This window comes from Lithobates pipiens, unplaced genomic scaffold (assembly GCF_037356315.1).
Source record: "Lithobates pipiens isolate NorthernLeopardFrog02 unplaced genomic scaffold, aLitPip1_a1.2 Scaffold_19, whole genome shotgun sequence".
NCBI lineage: Eukaryota > Metazoa > Chordata > Amphibia > Anura > Ranidae > Lithobates > Lithobates pipiens.
In genome coordinates this window covers 486,957,869-486,979,009 of record NW_027507764.1, presented here as the reverse complement: position 1 = coordinate 486,979,009, position 21,141 = coordinate 486,957,869, and the positions used below count along the sequence as shown (strand labels likewise).

The following is a 21,141-nucleotide window of genomic DNA, read 5'->3' as shown; positions in this document are numbered from 1 at the left end:
TGGCTTTTTCTAGATCTACCTATAGCCGATGATGATCATCAAAACACGGGATTGACAGTTTGAAGGACCTCCAAGCACTGGAACAGCATGAATTGCAGTATGCGCTTTTACCTCTTTCACACAAATGTAACACAGGCTTGTCAGACTTGCCATTAAACCCACCCATTGTGCCTCTATGACATGCCTCTATATTATATGCAGTGCTTAAAAGGAGAAATGTAGCCAAAGCTTTTTTGGCTATGCTTCTCCTCTTGATCACAAGAGTGCAGTTCGTTCTGTACTCCTGGGACCTGTTTTCAGCTGAAGCCCCCTGTCGGGTGAAATCAGAGCTGGACCGGCACCTGGCTCAGCCTCTCAGCAATCCACTGAGAACCTGATCCAGCTGCTCCAACCTCAGTCCAGTGCTCCAGTGAGCGATGGATGGGAGAGCAAAGAGCGGGCGAGTGCCAGTCACGGCTCCCTGCTCAGAGCGGAGAACTAAGCTATCAGATCAATGCTGCATCCACCTAGATGAGTATAATGTTGGCTATTATACTCAGCCATACTTCTCTTTTAAGAGCTTTCTATTTCATGCAGTGGCCCATACTGCTCTCAGTTGTAAACATTGTATCATTTCAGTCCCACACAGCAAATCACATTTTAATTACATGCAGTGCAATACTCTGCAGTGCTACTCCTGCAGGGGCTGCTGGTTTTAACTGTTTTGCCCCAAACAGTACAGGGCTTACCAGCCATCCACGCAACAGTCCATTCACCATAGCTCCCAGTCCCAACTGTCCCTGATTTCAAGGGACTGTCCTGGATTTGGAACACAGTCCCCCTGCCTCTCTTTCCTCCTCATTTGTCCCTCATTTTGGTCTGATCTATATAGTTGTATATAAAATGCACGTTTTATCTTTCAAAACGTTTTTCACAGTGCTAAACCTTTCATCCAATTTCTAAATGACTGAATTTTTTAATTTCAAAAGCCAATATAAAGGAATAGCAATGGTTAAAAAAAAAGAACTTGTGGGTTTAACAATTTTTTGTGTGTAATTCTCCTTTAACCACTTGCCGACCGCCGCGCGACGATGTACGTCGACAGAATGGCACGGGCAGGCATAAGGGCTTACATGTACGTCCTTGCCTGCCCGCCGGTCGGGGGCCCGATCGGGCCCCCGCCCGGTGCCTGCGGCGGTCGGTATTCGTTTGGGAGCGATCCCGGACGAGGGGACGGCCATTCATTCATGGCCACCCCCTCGCGATCGCTCCCGACGAATGAAAATGTCCCGTGACATCATTTCCTCTCCTGTAATGTAAACACAGGAGAGGAAGTGATGTATTCTCTCCTCCGTGTCGGTATTTTTCGTTCCGGCACCGAGGAGAGAGGTTCGGTGAGTTGCACCAACACACCACACATACAGTAGAACATGCCAGGCACACTCACACCCCCCTTTACCCCCCGATCACCCCCCAATTACCCCTGCCCCCCCAGTCACAGTGACACCAATTGCTTTTTTTTTTTTTGCATTGGTGTCATTTGTGACTGTAATAACTGTTAGGGCAGTTAGGGTTAGCCCCCTTTAGTTCTAATGTGCCCCCCTAACCCCCCCAATAAAGGTTTAACCCCGTGATCACCCCCCGTCGCCAGTGTCACTAAGGCTGGGTTCACATTGCAGCGGTTTATGAGAACGAATGTGATTCGCACCGCACTGCAGTGCAAATCACATCCGATCTCTGTGCGATTCGAGTTCAGCCATACAGATAGTATGGCTGAATTCGTGTCGCACCCGCCGCACCCGCCGCACCCGCCGCAAATTCGCACGGGACCCTTTTTTTGGCCCGCAGCAGAATCGGATCGCATGGGTGTTCACACCATGCGATCCGAGTTTGCAGATCGCACTGCGATATGCGAACTGATCTGGGGGTGTCATTAACATTTCACTGACACTCCCAGCAGTTCGCATAGGGCAGTGTGAACTGCCGCCGGGAGGCATGCGATGCGGGAACCCGCCGCGGATTCATGGCGTTCCCGCATCGCTCCAGTGTGAACCCAGCCTAATAAGCGATAGTTTTTCTGATCGCTGTATTAGTGTCACAGGTGACGCTAGTTAGGCAGGTAGGTATTTAGGTTCGCCGCAGCTTTTTATAGCGCCAGGGACCCCCATATACTACCGCATAAAGCCCCCTGATTGCCCCCTAGTTAACCCTTTCACCAGTGATCACCATATAACTGTTACAGGTGACGCTGGTTGGTTAGTTATTTTTTTATAGTTTCAGGGCACCCGCCATTTATTACCTAATAAAGGTTTAACCCCCTGATCACCCGGCGGGTGTCATTTGTGACTGTAATAACTGTTAGGGCAGTTAGGGTTAGCCCCCTTTAGTTCTAAGGTACCCCCCTAACCCCCCCAATAAAGGTTTAACCCCGTGATCACCCCCCGCCGCCAGTGTCACTAAGGCTGGGTTCACATTGCAGCGGTTTATGAGAACGGATGTGATTCGCAGGGCTGCTGATAGAAACCATGGGGCCCCGTACAGCCAACCTGATGGGGCCCCCTTCTGCCCCAACCTCAACCCCACCTATCCATCCAGCGAAAGGGCTGATATAGGTGGGAAGGGGTTAATGATGCAAAGAGGTGCCCATGTCTTACTTTGTAAACTTACAATCTTTTTTTATTTATGTGCATTATATTAAAATTTGCAGCAAAGTCAGTATAACTGGCAGAAGATGCGGGGGGTAGGTCAGTAGAACAACGGACAGAGTCCCCCATTTCATATCAGAGTCCCCTCCATCACAGAAGAGCCCCCTCCATCACAGCAGAGCCCCCTCCATCCCAGCAGAGCCCCCTCCATCCCAGCAGAGCCCCCTCCATCCCATCCCAGCAGAGCCCCCTCCATCACAGCAGAGCCCCCTCCATCCCATCCCAGCAGAGCCCCCGCCATCCCAGCAGAGCCCCCTCCATCCCAGCAGAGTCCCTCTCAACATCAGTCCCCATTTCAGGTTGGTGGGGGAGGGGGCCTCTCAGGAGGTGTTAGGATCGTTTACATTACAAAACATTTCTGACTGTTCGTGTTGTGTCTGTGCTGGCAGGCCAGATGCAGTGTCAGTGGGCCTGTTTTAATCTGTGCCAACATGAGAGAACTCTCCTGCACAGCAGCATGTCTCTTACCTAAGAAGCTCCCATCCCATCCTTAGACTTCTCTCCTCCAACCAATGAGAGCAGCGGAGGGGTGTGGTCTTGGGTCTGTGGAGAAGGCAATCTAGAAGCTCTGGACTGGATTACAGAGCTCAGCTGAGGTCCTGGGAGACACAGATTCCTGGATTCTGTTTCCAGGATTTTGTAATGGAAAGATCCAGTGTGTAGTGTACAATGAGCGCAGGGAGCCACTTGTAAATTAGAAAGCGTTTTTTGGGTTTTCTCCACTGAACTGTCTTTGAAGCTGCACAGGCCCCCCCTGCTGGCCGGGCCCGGTACAACAGGGCTGGCTGTACTGGCTTATCAGCGGCCCTGGTGATTCGCACCGCACTGCAGTGCAAATCACATCCGATCTCTGTGCGATTCGAGTTCAGCCATACAGATAGTATGGCTGAATTTGTGTCGCACCCGCCGCAAACTCGCACGGGACCCTTTTTTTGGTCCACAGCAGAATCGGATCACATGGGTGTTCACACCATGCGATCCGAGTTTGCAGATCGCACTGCGATATGCGAACTGATCTGGGGGTGTCATTAACATTTCACTGACACTCCCAGCAGTTCGCATAGGGCAGTGTGAACTGTCCCTGGGAGGCATGCGATGCGGGAACCCGCCGCGGATTCGCGGCGTTCCCACATCGCTCCAGTGTGAACCCAGCCTAATAAGCGATCGTTTTTCTGATCACTGTATTAGTGTCACAGGTGACGCTAGTTAGGCAGGTAGGTATTTAGGTTCGCCGCAGCTTTTTATAGCGCCAGGGACCCCCATATACTACCGCATAAAGCCCCCTGATTGCCCCCTAGTTAACCCTTTCACCAGTGATCACCATATAACTGTTACAGGTGACGCTGGTTGGTTAGTTATTTTTTTTATAGTTTCAGGGCACCCGCCATTTATTACCTAGTCTCACTAGTGTACCCCTAAATTTAGGGGTGTCTACTTTCCAAAATGGGGTCATTTGGGGGGGGGGGTTGTGCCATCTTGGCATTTTATGGCCTTCAAAACTGTAACGCCCTTAGAAAGCCTGAAGGCGGTGCTTGGTTTTCGGGGCCCCGTACGCAGCTAGGCTCCCAAAAAGTCCCACATATGTGGTATCCCCATACTCAGGAGAAGCAGCAGAATTTATTTTGGGGTGTCATTTCACATATGCCCATGGCATGCGTGAGCAATATATCATTTAGTGACAACTTTGTGAAAAAAAAAAAAAAAAAAGTTTGTAATTTTCCCGCAACTTGTGGCAAAATATAAAATATTCCATGGACTCAACATGCCTCTCAGCAAATAGCTTGGGGTGTCTACTTTCTAAAATGGGGTCATTTGTGGGGGTTTTGTGCCATCTTGGCATTTTATGGCCTTCAAAACTGTAATAGGTAGTGAGGAGTGAAGTCAAATATTTACGCCCTTAGAAAACCTGAAGGCGGTTCTTGGTTTTCGGGGCCCCGTACGCGGCTAGGCTCCCAAAAAGTCCCACATATGTGGTATCCCCGAACTCAGGAGAAGCAGCAGAATTTATTTTGGGGTGTCATTTCACATATGCCTATAGCATGTGTTAGCAATATATCATTTAGTGACAACTTTGTGAAAAAAAATAAAAAATAAATTAAAGTTTGTAATTTTCCCGCAACTTGTGGCAAAATATAAAATATTCCATGGACTCAACATGCCTCTCAGCAAATAGCTTGGGGTGTCTACTTTCTAAAATGGGGTCATTTGTGGGGGTTTTGTGCCATCTTGGCATTTTATGGCCTTCAAAACTGTAATAGGTAGTGAGAAGTGAAATCAAAAATTTACGCCCTTAGAAAGCCTGAAGGCGGTGCTTGGTTTTCGGGGCCCCGTACGCGGCTAGGCTCCCAAAAAGTCCCACATATGTGGTATCCCCGTACTCAGGAGAAGCAGCAGAATTTATTTTGGGGTGTCATTTCACATATGCCCATAGCATGTGTGAGCAATATATCATTTAGTGACAACTTTGTGTAAAAAAAAAAAAATATTTTTTTTTTGTCATTATTCAATCGCTTGAGGCAAAAAAATAAAATATTCAATGGGCTCAACATGCCACTTATCAATTTCCTTAGGGTGTCTACTTTCCAAAATGGGGTCATTTGGGGGGGTTTTGTACTGCCCTGCCATTTTAGCACCTCAAGAAATGAGATAGGCAGCCGTAAACTAAAAGCTGCGCAAATTCCAGAAAACGTACCTTAGTTTGTAGATGTGACAACTTTTGCGCAAACCAATAAATATACAATTATTGACTTTTTTTTTACCAAAGACATGTGGCTGAATACATTTTGGCCTAAATGTATGACTAAAATTGAGTTTATTGGATTTTTCTAATAACAAAAAGTAGAAAATATCATTTTTGTTCAAAATTTGCGGTCTTTTTACGTTTATATCGCAAAAAATAAAAATCGCAGAGGCAATCAAATACCATCAAAAGAAAGCTCTATTTGTGGGAAGAAAAGGACGCAAATTTTGTTTGGGTACAACATTGCATGACCGCGCAATTACCAGTTAAAGCAGCGCAGTGCCAAATTGTAAAAAGACCTCTGGTCATTTACCAGCAAAATGGTCCGGTCTGAAGGTGGTTAAGGGGCATGGCAGGGGTATGGTATGTCCTATGCCTAGATACTTTTGCTAATAGGTGTCCCTCATTTTCATCTCAAAAAGTTGGGATGTATGCATTCACTACAGCCTTATTAAACAGTCTAGGTTTTTTTTGTGTGTGATTTATTGCTGGGAAAACTTGTAACAGGAGAGGGCTTAGGGCATTGGATACTCCAAAATGGTTGGTATTTAACAATTAGGGGACAGTCTGCTCCTTAATAAACTGCAGTAAACGTGCACTAACACACTGAAGTATACTGCACTGAAATATACTGTGTTAAATGTGCACTAAAGCACTGAAATATACTGCGTTAAACGTGCACCAACACTATGAAATATACTGCGTTAAACGTGCACTAACGCTATGAAATATACTGCGTTAAACATGCACTAATGCAATGCAATATACTGCGGTAAACGTTCACTAACACATTGAAATATACTGCGTTAAACATGTACTAATGCAATGCAATATACTGTGGTAAACCTTCACTAAGGCCGCGTACACACGGGCGGACTGTTCGCCCAACTTTGTCCGCTGAACAGTGTTTGGGCGGACAGTCCGCTCGTGTGTGGGCTTTCAGCGGACAGTTTCAGCGGACAGTTTGACGAACAAGGTTTTTCGGAAATTCCGTAAAACTGTCCGCTGAAACCTTGTTTCAGCGAACAGTCCGCTCGTGTGTAGGCTTGTTCGTCAAACAAAGTTGCGCGCATGCTCAGAAAGGATTTTCACGCCGAAAGTTATAATGCAGTGTATAGGACGTCGTATTTTCCGTCCCGTCGTACGTGCCGTTCACGTCATCGCGCACGGTTTCAGCAAACTGTTCGTTCGTCGTGTGTGGCCATGTCCGTCCATGCTAATTTTGAGCGGACTGTTTGCCGAAACTGTTTGACGGACAAAGTTGGGCGAACAGTCCCCGCGTGTGTACGCGGCCTAACACACTGAAATATACTGCGTTAAACATGCACTAAGGCACTGAAATATACTACACTGAAATATTGCATATGCTCCCACATTTTTGGAAACAGTTGACTGTTCACAAAGCAAGGTCCATAAAAACATGGATGAGCGAGTTTGGAGTGGAGGAACTTGACTGGCCTGCACAGAGTCCAGACCTCAACCCGATAGAACACCTTTGGGATGAATTATAACAGATACTGCGAGCCAAGCCTTTTCATCCAACATCAGTGGCCAAACATTCCCATAGACACACTCCTAAACCTTGTGGACAGCCTTCCCATAAGAGTTGAGGCTGTTATAGCTGCAAAGGGTGGGGCAACTCAATATTGAACACTACGGACTACTACTGGGATGCCATTAAAGTTCATGTGCGTGTAAAGGTAGACATCCCAATACGTCTGACAATATAGTGTGTACTGTAATACTGGCAATGAAGTATTACGCACCTTTATGCTACTTGCACAACTTTACACAGGGTCTTTATGAAATGTTTTGCTCAGGATCTTTTTGTCAACTAGTATAAACATCAGTAAATTGTTATGTCCCTGTGCAACTGGCCTAATACAATTAAGGTTACATGACTCGTGTGTTACATTGATAAAATATTCATACCTGCTCACAGTATGCGATGAGAAAAGTACAGGGTAAATGTTATTGTTTAAACACTAGCATTGCAAAACTAGATGTGCCGTGCCAATATAAATACAACGGATGCAGTTATATTGAGAGTGACAGAAGCATGTAAGAGACAATGGATGAGCAGCTGAACACCGTGGAGCAGAAGGTTGTCCTGAAAAGAACTATTGGATTCTTCAGTGCCGTTAATTTCATCTTTGCGGTCATCTTGGGCACTGGAATTTTTGTCTCACCGGGGGCCGTGTTGCTCCTCTCACAGCTAAATGTTGGGGTTTCACTGATGATATGGACAGCTTGTGGGATAATATCAATGATTGGAGCTCTGTGTTATGCTGAATTGGGAACTACCTTTCCATCATCTGGTGGGGAATATTATTATATTAAAAGAGGCCTGGGCCCCATTCCTGCATACATTTTCTTATGGACCGCCGTTATTTTCCTCAGGCCAGCAGTCATAACTGTCCAAGCATTGATGTTCGCAGAATACACTACGCAGCCATTTTTCCCAGGATGCTCTTCACCAGAAGCCGTCAAAAAAGTCACAGCTATCTCAGTGATTTTAATTGTAGGGATCATTAACTGTATGAGCACAAAATGGATTATTGTAGCACAGAATGTTTTCACAGTGCTGAAGATGGCTGCTCTCGGTGCCATTGCCTTATGTGGACTTGTCCAGTTGGGAATGGGCAAGACGCAAAACTTTCACAGGGCATTCGAGGGAAATGTCCCCAACATATCACAGATCGGAGAAGCCTTTTACCAGGGCATGTTTGCATTTGGAGGCTGGAATGTTCTTAATTATGTTGTGGGTACGTATTTGCTGTATACAATTATTTACTCTCACCATCATTTGTCTGGTTCACTTAAATTCAATCTGTTCTGAGAAAAGTACAGAAGTTCATTGTTGGCTGATTGGCTCTGGATTAAATTGCTGAGTCACTGACCTAGAATAAGCATGCAACAAATGAAGCCAAAGGGAAACCAGAACTTTTCATCTACATACCTGTTCCAAGTCAGTGACTCAACATAGTGAGGCTTCTGCATCAATGTAATTAATTACCGGGCAACTAGCATTTCCAAAAACAGAGCTCAGCAATGGCATTCTATTTTTTTCCTCAATACAGAGTGCCTTTAAGTAAATGTAATTTTTAAGGTAATGGTTTTATCTACACGACATACTGATAGTGTTGGTGCGCTTTTGTAAGTTTATCATTTCCTTTATGACAGTGTTTTTCACAGATATTTATATTACATTGCCATCGCCAAGTTATATTTATATCCTAAGCGCTAAGTATATTGTGTTGGGATCAGGGGAAAAACAAACCTCCGCAACACAGTTCTATAAACTCAAAATCTGCTTTATTTTTCAGCAAACACAAAAACCGTTGAGTAATATAAAGGAGAACCACCGCGCTTCTATCCTGTGATCGTGATAAATAACAATTCCAATACTAATTACAGTGGCTTCTGAACACTGCTATGTGTTCCCACACCACCAGTAGTAATATAAACAGATAAACTGCAGAACAACACAATATAATAAGTGAATATTATATACCCTAAGTGGATATAATGAATAACTAACAAATACAATATTATTAAAGCGGTAGTAAACCCCCTATTTTTTATTTTTTTTTTAACACCTGCAAAGCAAAAGGCATAATGAGCTAGTATGCACCGCATACTAGCTCATTATGAAATACTTACCTTACAACGAGGCCCGACATCTTGCCCGATCCACGCCGAGGGAGCTGACATGCTCCCTCTGCGTTTCTTCCAGGTATCGCGGCTCCGCGTATCCGCGTATGCGCGCGGGAGATTTCATTCCGGCCGGTCGGCCACTGTCGGATTTTCAGGCCGAGAATCTCCTTGTGCGCATGCGCCACTGCAGTCAGCGGCGCATACCGAGGGGAATATCTCCTAAACCGTACAGGTTTAGGAGATATTTTTTTTACCTACAGGTAAGCCTTATTAAAGGCTTTCCTGTAGGTAAAAGTTAAAAAAATTAGTATACAACCACTTTAACCACTTGCCTACTGGGCACTTTCACCCCCCTCCTGCCCAGGCCAATTTTCAGCTTTCAGCACTGTCGCACTTTGAATGACAAGTGGACGGTCATGCTACACTATACCCCAAAAAAATTTAGGCTGCACTGATAGGCATTAATGAGGTAACACATGAAGCTATACAAAATAAGTGTAGCGCTAGTAGAATAACAACTTTGCAAAATGATTTAAATTTTCAAATTAAAAAAAGAAATAAAAAGATAAACTAAAGCAAAGTCCCAGTGAAAATTTCAGTCCATAAATAAGGGGTTAAACAACACCCATCCGTGTAAGATATTAGTGTCAGATTGCAGAGGAGGAAAATCCTTCAAAAAATGTGCATCCAACTCCACACCCAAGTAGCTTGCTTACCAGCTATCGGCGACCACTAAAACAGTAGTTTCACCTAGCACAGGGAAATCGGTCTCCCCAGGACCCTTAATGGTGTCTGGAACCACAGCTTGGCTGATAACACTCAAAAGATATAAAAGAAAATGCTTCCATAGTGCAGTAACCCAATTCGTCCTTGTAAAATGATCAATAGAACAGTTTACCTTTGCCATAAAATGTGGGATAAATCCAATTAAAGAGTGAGAAGTGTGAGGGATCGGTAGGCTCATGTGCACAATGGAGACACCCTCTTCCCAATGAGTGATCAGTAAGTGTGTATCGGGAATCACTGATGAAGCTGCACTGATGGGCACTGATAGGCAGCACTGATGGGCACTGATAGGCGGCAATGATGAGCAGCACTGATAGGCCTAACTGATAAGCATAACTGATAGGTACTGAGAGGCACCACTGATGGGCACTGATTGGTAACACTAGTGGGCACTGATTGCCAGCACTGGTGGGCACTGATTGCCAGCACTGGTGGGCACTGTTGGGGCTGCACTGATCATCAGGACACTGATCATCAGTGCCCTGATTATCAGTGTAGATGTCCCCTGTGTGTATTTGCTGGTTATCGGCTTTCCGTTGTCAGGGTGAGGTGAGGATTGCCGATTACTGGTAAATTCTGTTTACACTGTGATCAACTGATTGGACACAGCTGGTCACACGGTAAAGAACTGCTGTGATTGGCTCCCTTCCCTGATCATAGACCAGTGCCAATGCTGCAGAGGGCACGCGGCTAGCGCAAGTATGGGAGGACATCATATGACTCCTCTCACTCCAGTGTGAATGGCCGAGTGCTTTCACACTGGATCAGTGCGCTGGCAGGACGCTCAAAAAAGTCCTGCAAGCAGCATCTTAGCGGTGTATACACCACTCCTAAAGTGCCCCTGCCCATTGAAATCAATGGTTAGCGACGCTTTTAACCCTTTTTTCGGGTCGAAAAGCACCGCACAAACTACAGTAAAGTGCCACTAAAAGTAGGGACGCTTTACCGCCAATGCCCGGCACTGCTAGGTGTGAAAGTGCCCTTAAAGTTAATGTCAGATGCTATGTCTGATGGGAGACATCTCAACTAGAGCCATAGGATAACGACCTTACATATTTAAATATTATTTCTTGTGATTGGGGGCCCAAGAGGGGAGAACGGAGTGGCACTTATCCTCACAGACAGAAGTGGACACATCACCTTGCAGCAAAGGACTTTATCTGTCTTGCACCATAGAATTTATCCCATTTTTGATTACACTATATATATATATATATGTTTGCACAGACACTTTATATATTATTGTTTACTAATTTACTTGTATATTTAGGAGCAGCTCTGAGTTTAATCATTTTTGTATCAGGATAATCGTTTTCTCTCTGGCACTTAATATGGTGAACATCAATTGAAAATTGGCATCACCTCAATACAAGGCAAACAGCGTTGCTTCCGGTTTTGGCACGATGGAATCACAGTGCTGTAACCCCCTTATTCACTTTATTATTTACCCTTTGTTAAGGTGTTTGATTCAACACAATTCAAAGTAGCACACAAAGGGTTCACCAACCAGGAGAAAGTCCAAGAAATGCAAGTCCTGTTTTTACCAGGATCCAGGCTACAGCTCTCTCATCAAACACCATGACCTATGTAATAGGCAGGGCTAAATGACCCCCTTTTAGCACTGCCCCAGGGTAACTTTCCATTTACCCCCTTCCATGCCAGGGCTCATGCTTGACGAAGGGATCCTGTGCTGCCCTGAAACATTGCCCATTTCTCCTGGGGTGTGATTCCCTTTCCTTAGGCTGGGTTCACACCGCTGCGGGGGGAGAACCGGATGTGATTCGCACAGCAAATCACATCCGATCTCCGTAGCGCTGCGAGTTCAGCCATACAGATAGTATGGCTGAACTCGCAGCGGTCCCGCAGCAAACTCGCACGGGACCCTTTTTTGGGTCCGCAACGGAATCGGATCGCATGGGGGTTTACACCATGCGATCCGATTCCTGTGCGAGTCGGCAGATCGCACTGCGATATGCCGACGGATCTGGGGGTGTCATTAACATAACATTGACACCCCCAGCCGTCCGCATAGGGCAGTGTGAACTGCCGGCGGGAGGTGTGCGATGCGGGAAAACGCCGCGGATTCGCGGCGTTCCCGCATCGCAGCAATGTGAACCTAGCCTTACAGAAAAAAATATAAAGTTGAACTAACTCTGGACACCTTCTCTCTGATCTCCACTATATTTACTTTTGGGGTTGCAGAGTTGTTAGCACCCCCACAGCCACTCCAGCGGTCCGGGGAGTGAAATCCCAGCCTTTCTTCCTCCTTTCTGTCAGCACTTTCAGAAAAGACATTGTTTTTCCATCAATGGACAAAAAAAAAAAGTCATTTTAGGTCATTCAGACATCTGAAATAAAAAGATTAATTTAAAAAAATTCAACCCTTGACTTCGAAATGCTTTAATAAATACAGAACATAGGCATTTCTTGAATATGTTATCAAACCTATAAAAAAAGTTCCATGTTCTACGTGAATTTGTATACAATAAGTTAATAAATAACATAATGACATTGTAAGTTCTTACAGCCCTTTAAACATTTTATAAATGCATCATTAAACTCAATATACTAAGTGTGCAATAAACTCATAAAGTAAGATCATAGAACAAATAGTACATAAAAGTCAATCTCCACTTCAGCCTGGAAGGTTTTACCCCCTTAATGACCAGGCCATTTTTTGCAATACCTCACTGCGTTTATTTAACTGACAATTGCACAGTAATGTGACACTGTACCCAACAAAATTGATGTCCTTTTTTTCCTACAAATAGAGCTTTCTTTTGGTGGTTAGGGATGAGCCGAACCCCCCCCCCCCCCCCCCCCCCGGTTCGGTTCGCACCAGAACTTTTGAACGGATCCCAAATTCGTACGAACGTTAGAACCCCATTGAAGTCTATGGGACTCGAACGTTTGAAATTAAAAGTGCTAATTTTAACGGCTAATATGCAAGATACTGTCCTAAAAAGGGTTTGGGGACCTGGCTTCTGCCCCAGGGGACATGGGTCAATGCTAAAAAAAGTTTTAAAAATGTCCGTTTTGGCCGGAGCACTGATTTTAATGACGATTAAAGTGAAAAAAAAGTGAAATATTCCTTTAAATATCGTGCCTGGGGGGTGTCTATAGTATGCCTGTGAAGTGCCACGTGTTTCCCGTGTTTAGAACAGTCCCTGCACAAAATGAAATTTAATGGAAATAACGTCATTTAAAACTGCTTGCGGTTTTAATGTTATATCTGGTTCCTGCAATATGGTTGAAAATCATTGAGAAAGGGCTCACCCTCAGGAAACAACAAGGGAACGAGTTGTTTGGTACTGAACCAGTCTCAATTTCATCCCCTGCTCATTTCCCTTCCTTATCTTGAGTTATTGGAAGTATACTGTGATGGTTTGCCCTTTGGTTTTGTATTCATGATTAGTGGCCCCTGTGAGGGCTCACAAGGAGTAGATTGTAATCTCTTGTTTATTTCTGTTTATTCAAATTCTCAATAAACATATTGAAACAGAAAATCATTGAGAAAAATGGCATGGGTAGCCCTCCCTGCCCATTACCAGCCCCTTTGGGTCTTGTACGGATATTAAGGGGAACCCCGTACCCATATTAAAAAAAGGAAATACGTGTGGCCCCCAGGCCCTATATACTTAGAAAAGCAGTATACAGGCAGTGCAAACAAGACAGGGACTGTGTAGATTTGTTGTGTTAAGTAGAATCTGTTTGTAATTTTCAACTGGTACATTTTTAAAGTGTAGCTCCAGTCAAAAAAACTATTTTTAAGCTTTTTGGAAAACATAGGGAAGGGTTATCACCCCTGTATAATTTGTTTTGCCGTCCGTCTTTTTTCATCTCACTTGCTGTTGTCTCCTTCTGTTTGCAAGTAGGAGATGTTTGTAAGTTGGATGTTTGAAAGTAGGGGCCTGCCCTATATGCTCTGCAGAAATGGCGGAACAAGGTGTTGGTTTTGCCACAACATTGTAAGCCCTCAAAGGGACTCTTGGTGGGCGCTGGTGCGCCCTGCCATGAACGATTATATCAAGAATTGTAATTACATGCCATTGTTGAACAGTGGTAGAAAAATTTACATTTGGTGGTTGTGGTGCTGGTGCCACAACACTATAAGTCCTCACAGTTACTCTGGGTGGGCACAGGAACGGGCCCTCCTGTGAAATATTATATCAAGAATTGTAATTACATGTCCCTGTTAAACAGGGGCTGAAAAATTGGGCCCTAGGCACTGGTGCTGGTGCCACGACACTGCAACATCTCCCATGTACTCTAGTTTTAGTGCAGGAATTAGCCCTGCTGCAAAGCATTGCATCAAAAATTGTAATTAAACGCCCCTGTTAAACAGGGGCAGAAAAATTGGGCCTTAGGCACTGGTGCTGGTGCCACGACACTGCAACCTCTCCCATATACTCTAGTTTTAGTGCAGGAATTAGCCCTGCTGCAAAGCATTGCATCAAAAATTGTAATTCAATGCCCCTGTTAAACAAGGGCAGAAAAATTGGGTCTTAGGTACTGGTGCTGGTGCCACGACACTGCAACCTCTCCCATATACTCTAGTTTTAGTGCAGGAATTAGCCCTGCTGCAAAGCATTGCATCAAAAATTGTAATTAAATGCCCCTGTTAAACAAGGGCAGAAAAATGGGGTCTTAGGCACTGGTGCTGGTGCCACGACACTGCAACCTCTCCCATATACTCTAGTTTTAGTGCGGGAATTAGCCCTGCTGCAAAGCATTGCATCAAAAATTGTAATTAAACGCCCTGTTAAATAGGGGCAGAAAAATTGGGCCCTAGGCACTGGTGCTGGTGCCACGACACTGCAACCTCTCCCATATACTCTAGTTTTAGTGCAGGAATTAGCCCTGCTGCAAAGCATTGCATCAAAAATTATAATTAAACGCCCCCGTTAAATAGGGGCAGAAAAATTGGGCCTTAGGCACTGGTGCTGGTGCCATGACACTGCAACATCTCCCATATACTCTAGTTTTAGTGCAGGAATTAGCCCTGCTGCAAAGCATTGCATCAAAAATTGTAATTAAACGCCCCTGTTAAACAGGGGCAGAAAAATTGGGCCTTAGGCACTGGTGCTGGTGCCACGACACTGCAACCTCTCCCATATACTCTAGTTTTAGTGCAGGAATTAGCCCTGCTGCAAAGCATTGCATCAAAAATTGTAATTAAATGCCCCTGTTAAACAAGGGCAGAAAAATTGGGTCTTAGGTACTGGTGCTGGTGCCACGACACTGCAACCTCTCCCATATACTCTAGTTTTAGTGCAGGAATTAGCCCTGCTGCAAAGCATTGCATCAAAAATTGTAATTAAACGCCCCTGTTAAACAGGGGCAGAAAAATTGGGCCTTAGGCACTGGTGCTGGTGCCACGACACTGCAACCTCTCCCATATACTCTAGTTTTAGTGCAGGAATTAGCCCTGCTGCAAAGCATTGCATCAAAAATTGTAATTAAACGCCCCTGTTAAACAGGGGCAGAAAAATTGGGTCTTAGGTACTGGTGCTGGTGCCACGACACTGCAACCTCTCCCATATACTCTAGTTTTAGTGCAGGAATTAGCCCTGCTGCAAAGCATTGCATCAAAAATTTTAATTAAATGCCCCTGTTAAACAAGGGCAGAAAAATTGGGTCTTAGGCACTGGTGCTGGTGCCACGACACTGCAACCTCTCCCATATACTCTAGTTTTAGTGCAGGAATTACCCCTGCTGCAAAGCATTGCATCAAAAATTGTAATTAAATGCCCTGTTAAATAGGGGCAGAAAAATTGGGCCCTAGGCACTGGTGCTGGTGCCACGACACTGCAACCTCTCCCATATACTCTAGTTTTAGTGCAGGAATTAGCCCTGCTGCAAAGCATTGCATCAAAAATTGTAATTAAACGCCCCCGTTAAATAGGGGCAGAAAAATTGGGCCTTAGGCACTGGTGCTGGTGCCACGACACTGCAACATCTCCCATATACTCTAGTTTTAGTGCAGGAATTAGCCCTGCTGCAAAGCATTGCATCAAAAATTGTAATTAAACGCCCCTGTTAAACAGGGGCAGAAAAATTGGGCCTTAGGCACTGGTGCTGGTGCCACGACACTGCAACCTTTCCCATATACTCTAGTTTTAGTGCAGGAATTAGCCCTGCTGCAAAGCATTGCATCAAAAATTATAATTAAACGCCCCCGTTAAATAGGGGCAGAAAAATTGGGCCTTAGGCACTGGTGCTGGTGCCACGACACTGCAACATCTCCCATATACTCTAGTTTTAGTGCAGGAATTAGCCCTGCTGCAAAGCATTGCATCAAAAATTGTAATTAAACGCCCCTGTTAAACAGGGGCAGAAAAATTGGGCCTTAGGCACTGGTGCTGGTGCCACGACACTGCAACCTCTCCCATATACTCTAGTTTTAGTGCAGGAATTAGCCCTGCTGCAAAGCATTGCATCAAAAATTGTATTTAAATGCCCCTGTTAAACAAGGGCAGAAAAATTGGGTCTTAGGTACTGGTGTTGGTGCCACGACACTGCAACCTCTCCCATATACTCTAGTTTTAGTGCAGGAATTAGCCCTGCTGCAAAGCATTGCATCAAAAATTGTAATTAAACGCCCCTGTTAAACAGGGGCAGAAAAATTGGGCCTTAGGCACTGGTGCTGGTGCCACGACACTGCAACCTCTCCCATATACTCTAGTTTTAGTGCAGGAATTAGCCCTGCTGCAAAGCATTGCATCAAAAATTGTAATTAAACGCCCCTGTTAAACAGGGGCAGAAAAATTGGGTCTTAGGTACTGGTGCTGGTGCCACGACACTGCAACCTCTCCCATATACTCTAGTTTTAGTGCAGGAATTAGCCCTGCTGCAAAGCATTGCATCAAAAATTGTAATTAAATGCCCCTGTTAAACAAGGGCAGAAAAATTGGGTCTTAGGCACTGGTGCTGGTGCCACGACACTGCAACCTCTCCCATATACTCTAGTTTTAGTGCAGGAATTAGCCCTGCTGCAAAGCATTGCATCAAAAATTGTAATTAAACGCCCTGTTAAATAGGGGCAGAAAAATTGGGCCCTAGGCACTGGTGCTGGTGCCACGACACTGCAACCTCTCCCATATACTCTAGTTTTAGTGCAGGAATTAGCCCTGCTGCAAAGCATTGCATCAAAAATTGTAATTAAACGCCCCTGTTAAACAGGGGCAGAAAAATTGGGCCTTAGGCACTGGTGCTGGTGCCACGACACTGCAACCTCTCCCATATACTCTAGTTTTAGTGCAGGAATTAGCCCTGCTGCAAAGCATTGCATCAAAAATTGTAATTAAATGCCCCTGTTAAACAAGGGCAAAAAAATTGGGTCTTAGGTACTGGTGCTGGTGCCACGACACTGCAACCTCTCCCATATACTCTAGTTTTAGTGCAGGAATTAGCCCTGCTGCAAAGCATTGCATCAAAAATTGTAATTAAATGCCCCTGTTGAACAGGGGCAGAAAAATTGGGCCTTAGGCACTGGTGCTGGTGCCACGACACTGCAACCTCTCCCATATACTCTAGTTTTAGTGCAGGAATTAGCCCTGCTGCAAAGCATTGCATCAAAAATTGTAATTAAACGCCCCTGTTAAACAGGGGCAGAAAAATTGGGCTGATGGCATCACCCAGAACCAAAAATGTTCTTCCAACATATCAGCGGAGGAGGAAGAGGATAGACAATCAACATAACAGGACAGTCACTCAGCATCAGCATAGGCAGTCTTGAAGGGATGTGATATTTCAAAAAAAATTATTCGGTTACATCAGCTTCAGGTGCTTGGTAGCTTTGGGTGATCCAAGACTGATTCAACTTGATGAAGGTCAGTCGATCAACTGATTCGGTGGACAGGCACACCCTGTGATCGGTAACAAAGCCACCAGCAGCACTGAAGGTGTGTTCCGAAAAAACGCTGGATGCAGGACAGGCCAGTAGCTCAATTGCATACTGTGCTAGCTCTGGCCAGTGATCCATCCTCAAGACCCAGTAAGCCAGAGGATTTTCGGTGGGAAAGGTGTCCAAGTCTGACCTTGCCCCTAGGTATTCCTGCACCATGTAAATTAGACGCTGGCGATGGTTGCTGGAACCGATCATACCTTGGGGCTGCGGACTAAAAAATTGTCTGAAAGCATCAGTCAGACGGCCACCTTCTCCACCCCTCCTTCTGACCGATGCCTCAGCAACACGTTGTCCAGGACCAAGAGTTTGTAACCTCCTAGTCTCTGGGAACGCGTTGCACAGACCTTTCTGCAAGGCCTCCCGGAGATGTCTCATCCTCTGCTCCCTCTGCGATGGCAAGATAAGGTCGGCAACCTTACCCTTGTATCGTGGATCAAGGAGAGTGGCCAGCCAGTAATGGTCCCTCTCCTTGATCCGAAGAATACGAGGATCCTTCCGCAGGCTTTGCAGGATCAGGGAGGCCATGCAGCGTAGGTTAGTTGAGGCATTCGGTCCGGAGTCCTCTGGGTCACTAAGGACAACATGATCCCGCAGCTACCTCCTCCCAGCCTCGTACAAGTCCACGGGTTTCTTGGGACTGTAAATCATCCCTACAAGACTGCTGCTGCTGCTGATGCTGAGTACCAGCCTCCACCTCCATGCTGACACAATAATCCTCCTCCTCCTCCTCCTCCTCCTCATCCTCTTTCTGTGTGATGGGTGGCACAGCAGGAACACTGTCTGGATAAAGGGGGCCTTGAGAGGCAAGGAAATCCTCCTCTTCCTGCCTCTGTTCTGCCTCAAGTGCCCTGTCCATTATTCCACGCAGCGTATGCTCCAAGAGGTGGACAAGAGGTACAGTGTCACTGATGCATGCACTGTCACTGCTCACCATCCTTGTGGCCTCCTCAAACGGTGACAGGACAGTGCATGCATCCCTGATCACCATTGGCGTGGTGAGAAAAAACCGAGCTCCCCTGACCCTGTCCTGGTGCCGTAGTCACACAGGTACTCATTGATGGCCCTCTGCTGCGTGTGCAGCCGCTGCAGCATGGCCAACGTTGAGTTCCACCTGGTGGGCATGTCACATATAAGGCGGTTCTTGGGCAGGTTCAACTCCTTTTGGAGCTCAGCCAGCTGAGCACAGGCATTAAATGATTGGCGGAAATGCACACAGACTTTCCTGGCCTGCTTCAGGACATCCTGTAAGCCTGGGTACCTGCCCAAGAACCGCTGCACCACCAGGTGAAGGTTGTGAGCCACACAGGGCACATGGGTCCGTTGTCCTTGTCTGAGGGTGGAGAGGAGGTTGGTGCCATTGTCGCAAACCACCATTCCAGGCGTCAACCACCTCTCGGCCTGCCCCTGCAGAGCTGACAAAACATCCGCCCCAGTGTGGCTCCTGTCCCCCAAACAAACCAGCACAAGCACGGCATGGCATTGTTTTGCCTGCGTAATTGCGTAGCCCCTGGAACGCCTACGGAGCACTGCTGGTTCTGAGGACAGAGCACTGGAAGAGGCCATGGAGGAAGAAGAAGAGGAGGGGGTGGAGGAGAGAGGTGTGTCACAGCCAGTAGTAGCATTTTGGAGGCGTGGTGGCGGAACAACCTCCAACACTACTGCACCTTGTCCTGCATCCTTCCCAGCTGCCAGAAGAGTGACCCAATGGGCCGTGAAAGACAGGTAACGTCCCTGTCCATGCCTGCTGGACCATGAGTCAGCGGTAATATGCACCTTACCGCTGACTGCCCTGTCCAGCGAGGCAAGAACATTGCCTTCCACATGCCGGTAGAAAGCCGGAATCGCCTTCCGTGAGAAAAAGTGGCGTTTGGGGACCTGCCACTTAGGAACCGCACATTGTACAAACTCACGGAAGGGGGCCGAGTCTACCAACTGAAAAGGCAGCAGTTGAAGTGCTAGCAATTTAGCATTCAACCGCTGGGCATGTGGATGGCTGGGAGTGAACTTCTTTCGCCGGTCCAGCAGCTGGGGCAGGGACATTTGCCTGCTATAATCGGACGTGGGTGTACTGCTAGCAGAGTGCCCGGAAGCACTTGGCTGTGACACACCTAATTCTACACCTTCATTCCTCTCAGAGCAGGTTTCAGAGAGGACTGAAGGTCTAGTGGGGTTGGAGATCCCAGCTGATGAGGAGCAAGGAGAGGTCCGCTTTGTTCTTTGGTGTGGGTCTTTGAGGTACGCTTCCCAATAAGCTGCATGGCAGGTCAATATATGTCTGGTCAAGCATGTGGTGCCCAAGCGGCTGATGTTTTGGCCATGCGAGATACACTTGAGACATATATTGCAAATAGCAGCAGTGCGATCTGATGCACTCGTCTCAAAAAAGGCCCACACCAAAGAACTATTAGAATAACGTGCAGAGGCAGCACCCTGCACAGGCAGAGCTCTGCGGTGTGATTCAGTTAGTGTGCTGCCCCTAAGCTAGCCCCCGGAGGGCATCCTGCCTCGTTGGACATGTGCCTCCTCCTCCTCCTCCTCTCTCCTACCAGGCACCCACGTGGAGTCAGTGCCCTCATCATCTCCTCCCTCTTCATCGCTGGAGCAAACCTGGCAGTATGCTGCAGCTTGTGGAACATGAATGCCAGATTGCTGTCCTTCTTGAGCATCCCCTCTCTCTGCATTCATGCTACTGCCTTCCTCTAGCTGAATATCATCATCAGAGCCTACAAAACACTGGGCATCCTCCTGGAGCATGTACCCAACACTGTGCTCAAAGAGTCCAGGAGACTCCTCAGGAGGACGTGGTGGGTCTAGGGAAGGAGTCACTGATGATGACATTGAGAGGAGGGAAGACGATGCGTTGGCAGCTGCATTGCTAGTACCCTGAGCCTGGGTGAGAGAGGATGAGGAGGATGAAGAGGGCTTGGTCATCCACTCTACCAAGTCGTTGGCATGTTGCGGCTCAACATGTCCAGCTGCCGAAAAGAAGGACAAGCGTGTCCCATGGGCACGTGCTGATGATGACGATGCACCGCGTCCACGACCAGCACTGTTGTCTCTAGACACAGAGCCTGCTTGCACTCTTTTATCGGCTCGTGCCTGTCTGCCTCTACTTACTGGCCTTCCAGACATGGTAATGGCCTGAAGGGAGTTGGAAAAACCAGCAATTGGGTAGTGTATATTGTGCTGGAGGCACACACAACAATCACTAACTCCTGCAGATGGCAGATGGCTCAATTAGAGAAGAGCTATGTAGGTGGATATAACGGTGTATACTGGGTTCAGAGCACGCAGACAGCACGCACAATCTCCTACAACTGACTGCAAGCTCTATTTAAAACGAGCAAGATAGCTAGCTATATAGA

General features: G+C 46.4%; 1 protein-coding gene across 1 annotated transcript in view; it reads left to right on the top strand.

Moving 5' to 3' along the window:
• The first annotated feature begins 7,493 nt into the window (after positions 1-7,493).
• Positions 7,494-21,141, top strand: part of LOC143997374 (solute carrier family 7 member 13-like) — a 149,594-nt gene continuing 135,946 nt past the window's right edge. The window contains exon 1 of the mRNA XM_077492953.1: positions 7,494-8,189. Within this exon, the coding sequence (XP_077349079.1) occupies positions 7,496-8,189 (694 nt within the window). The 5' untranslated portion in view covers positions 7,494-7,495. The remainder of the gene's footprint in view (positions 8,190-21,141) is intronic.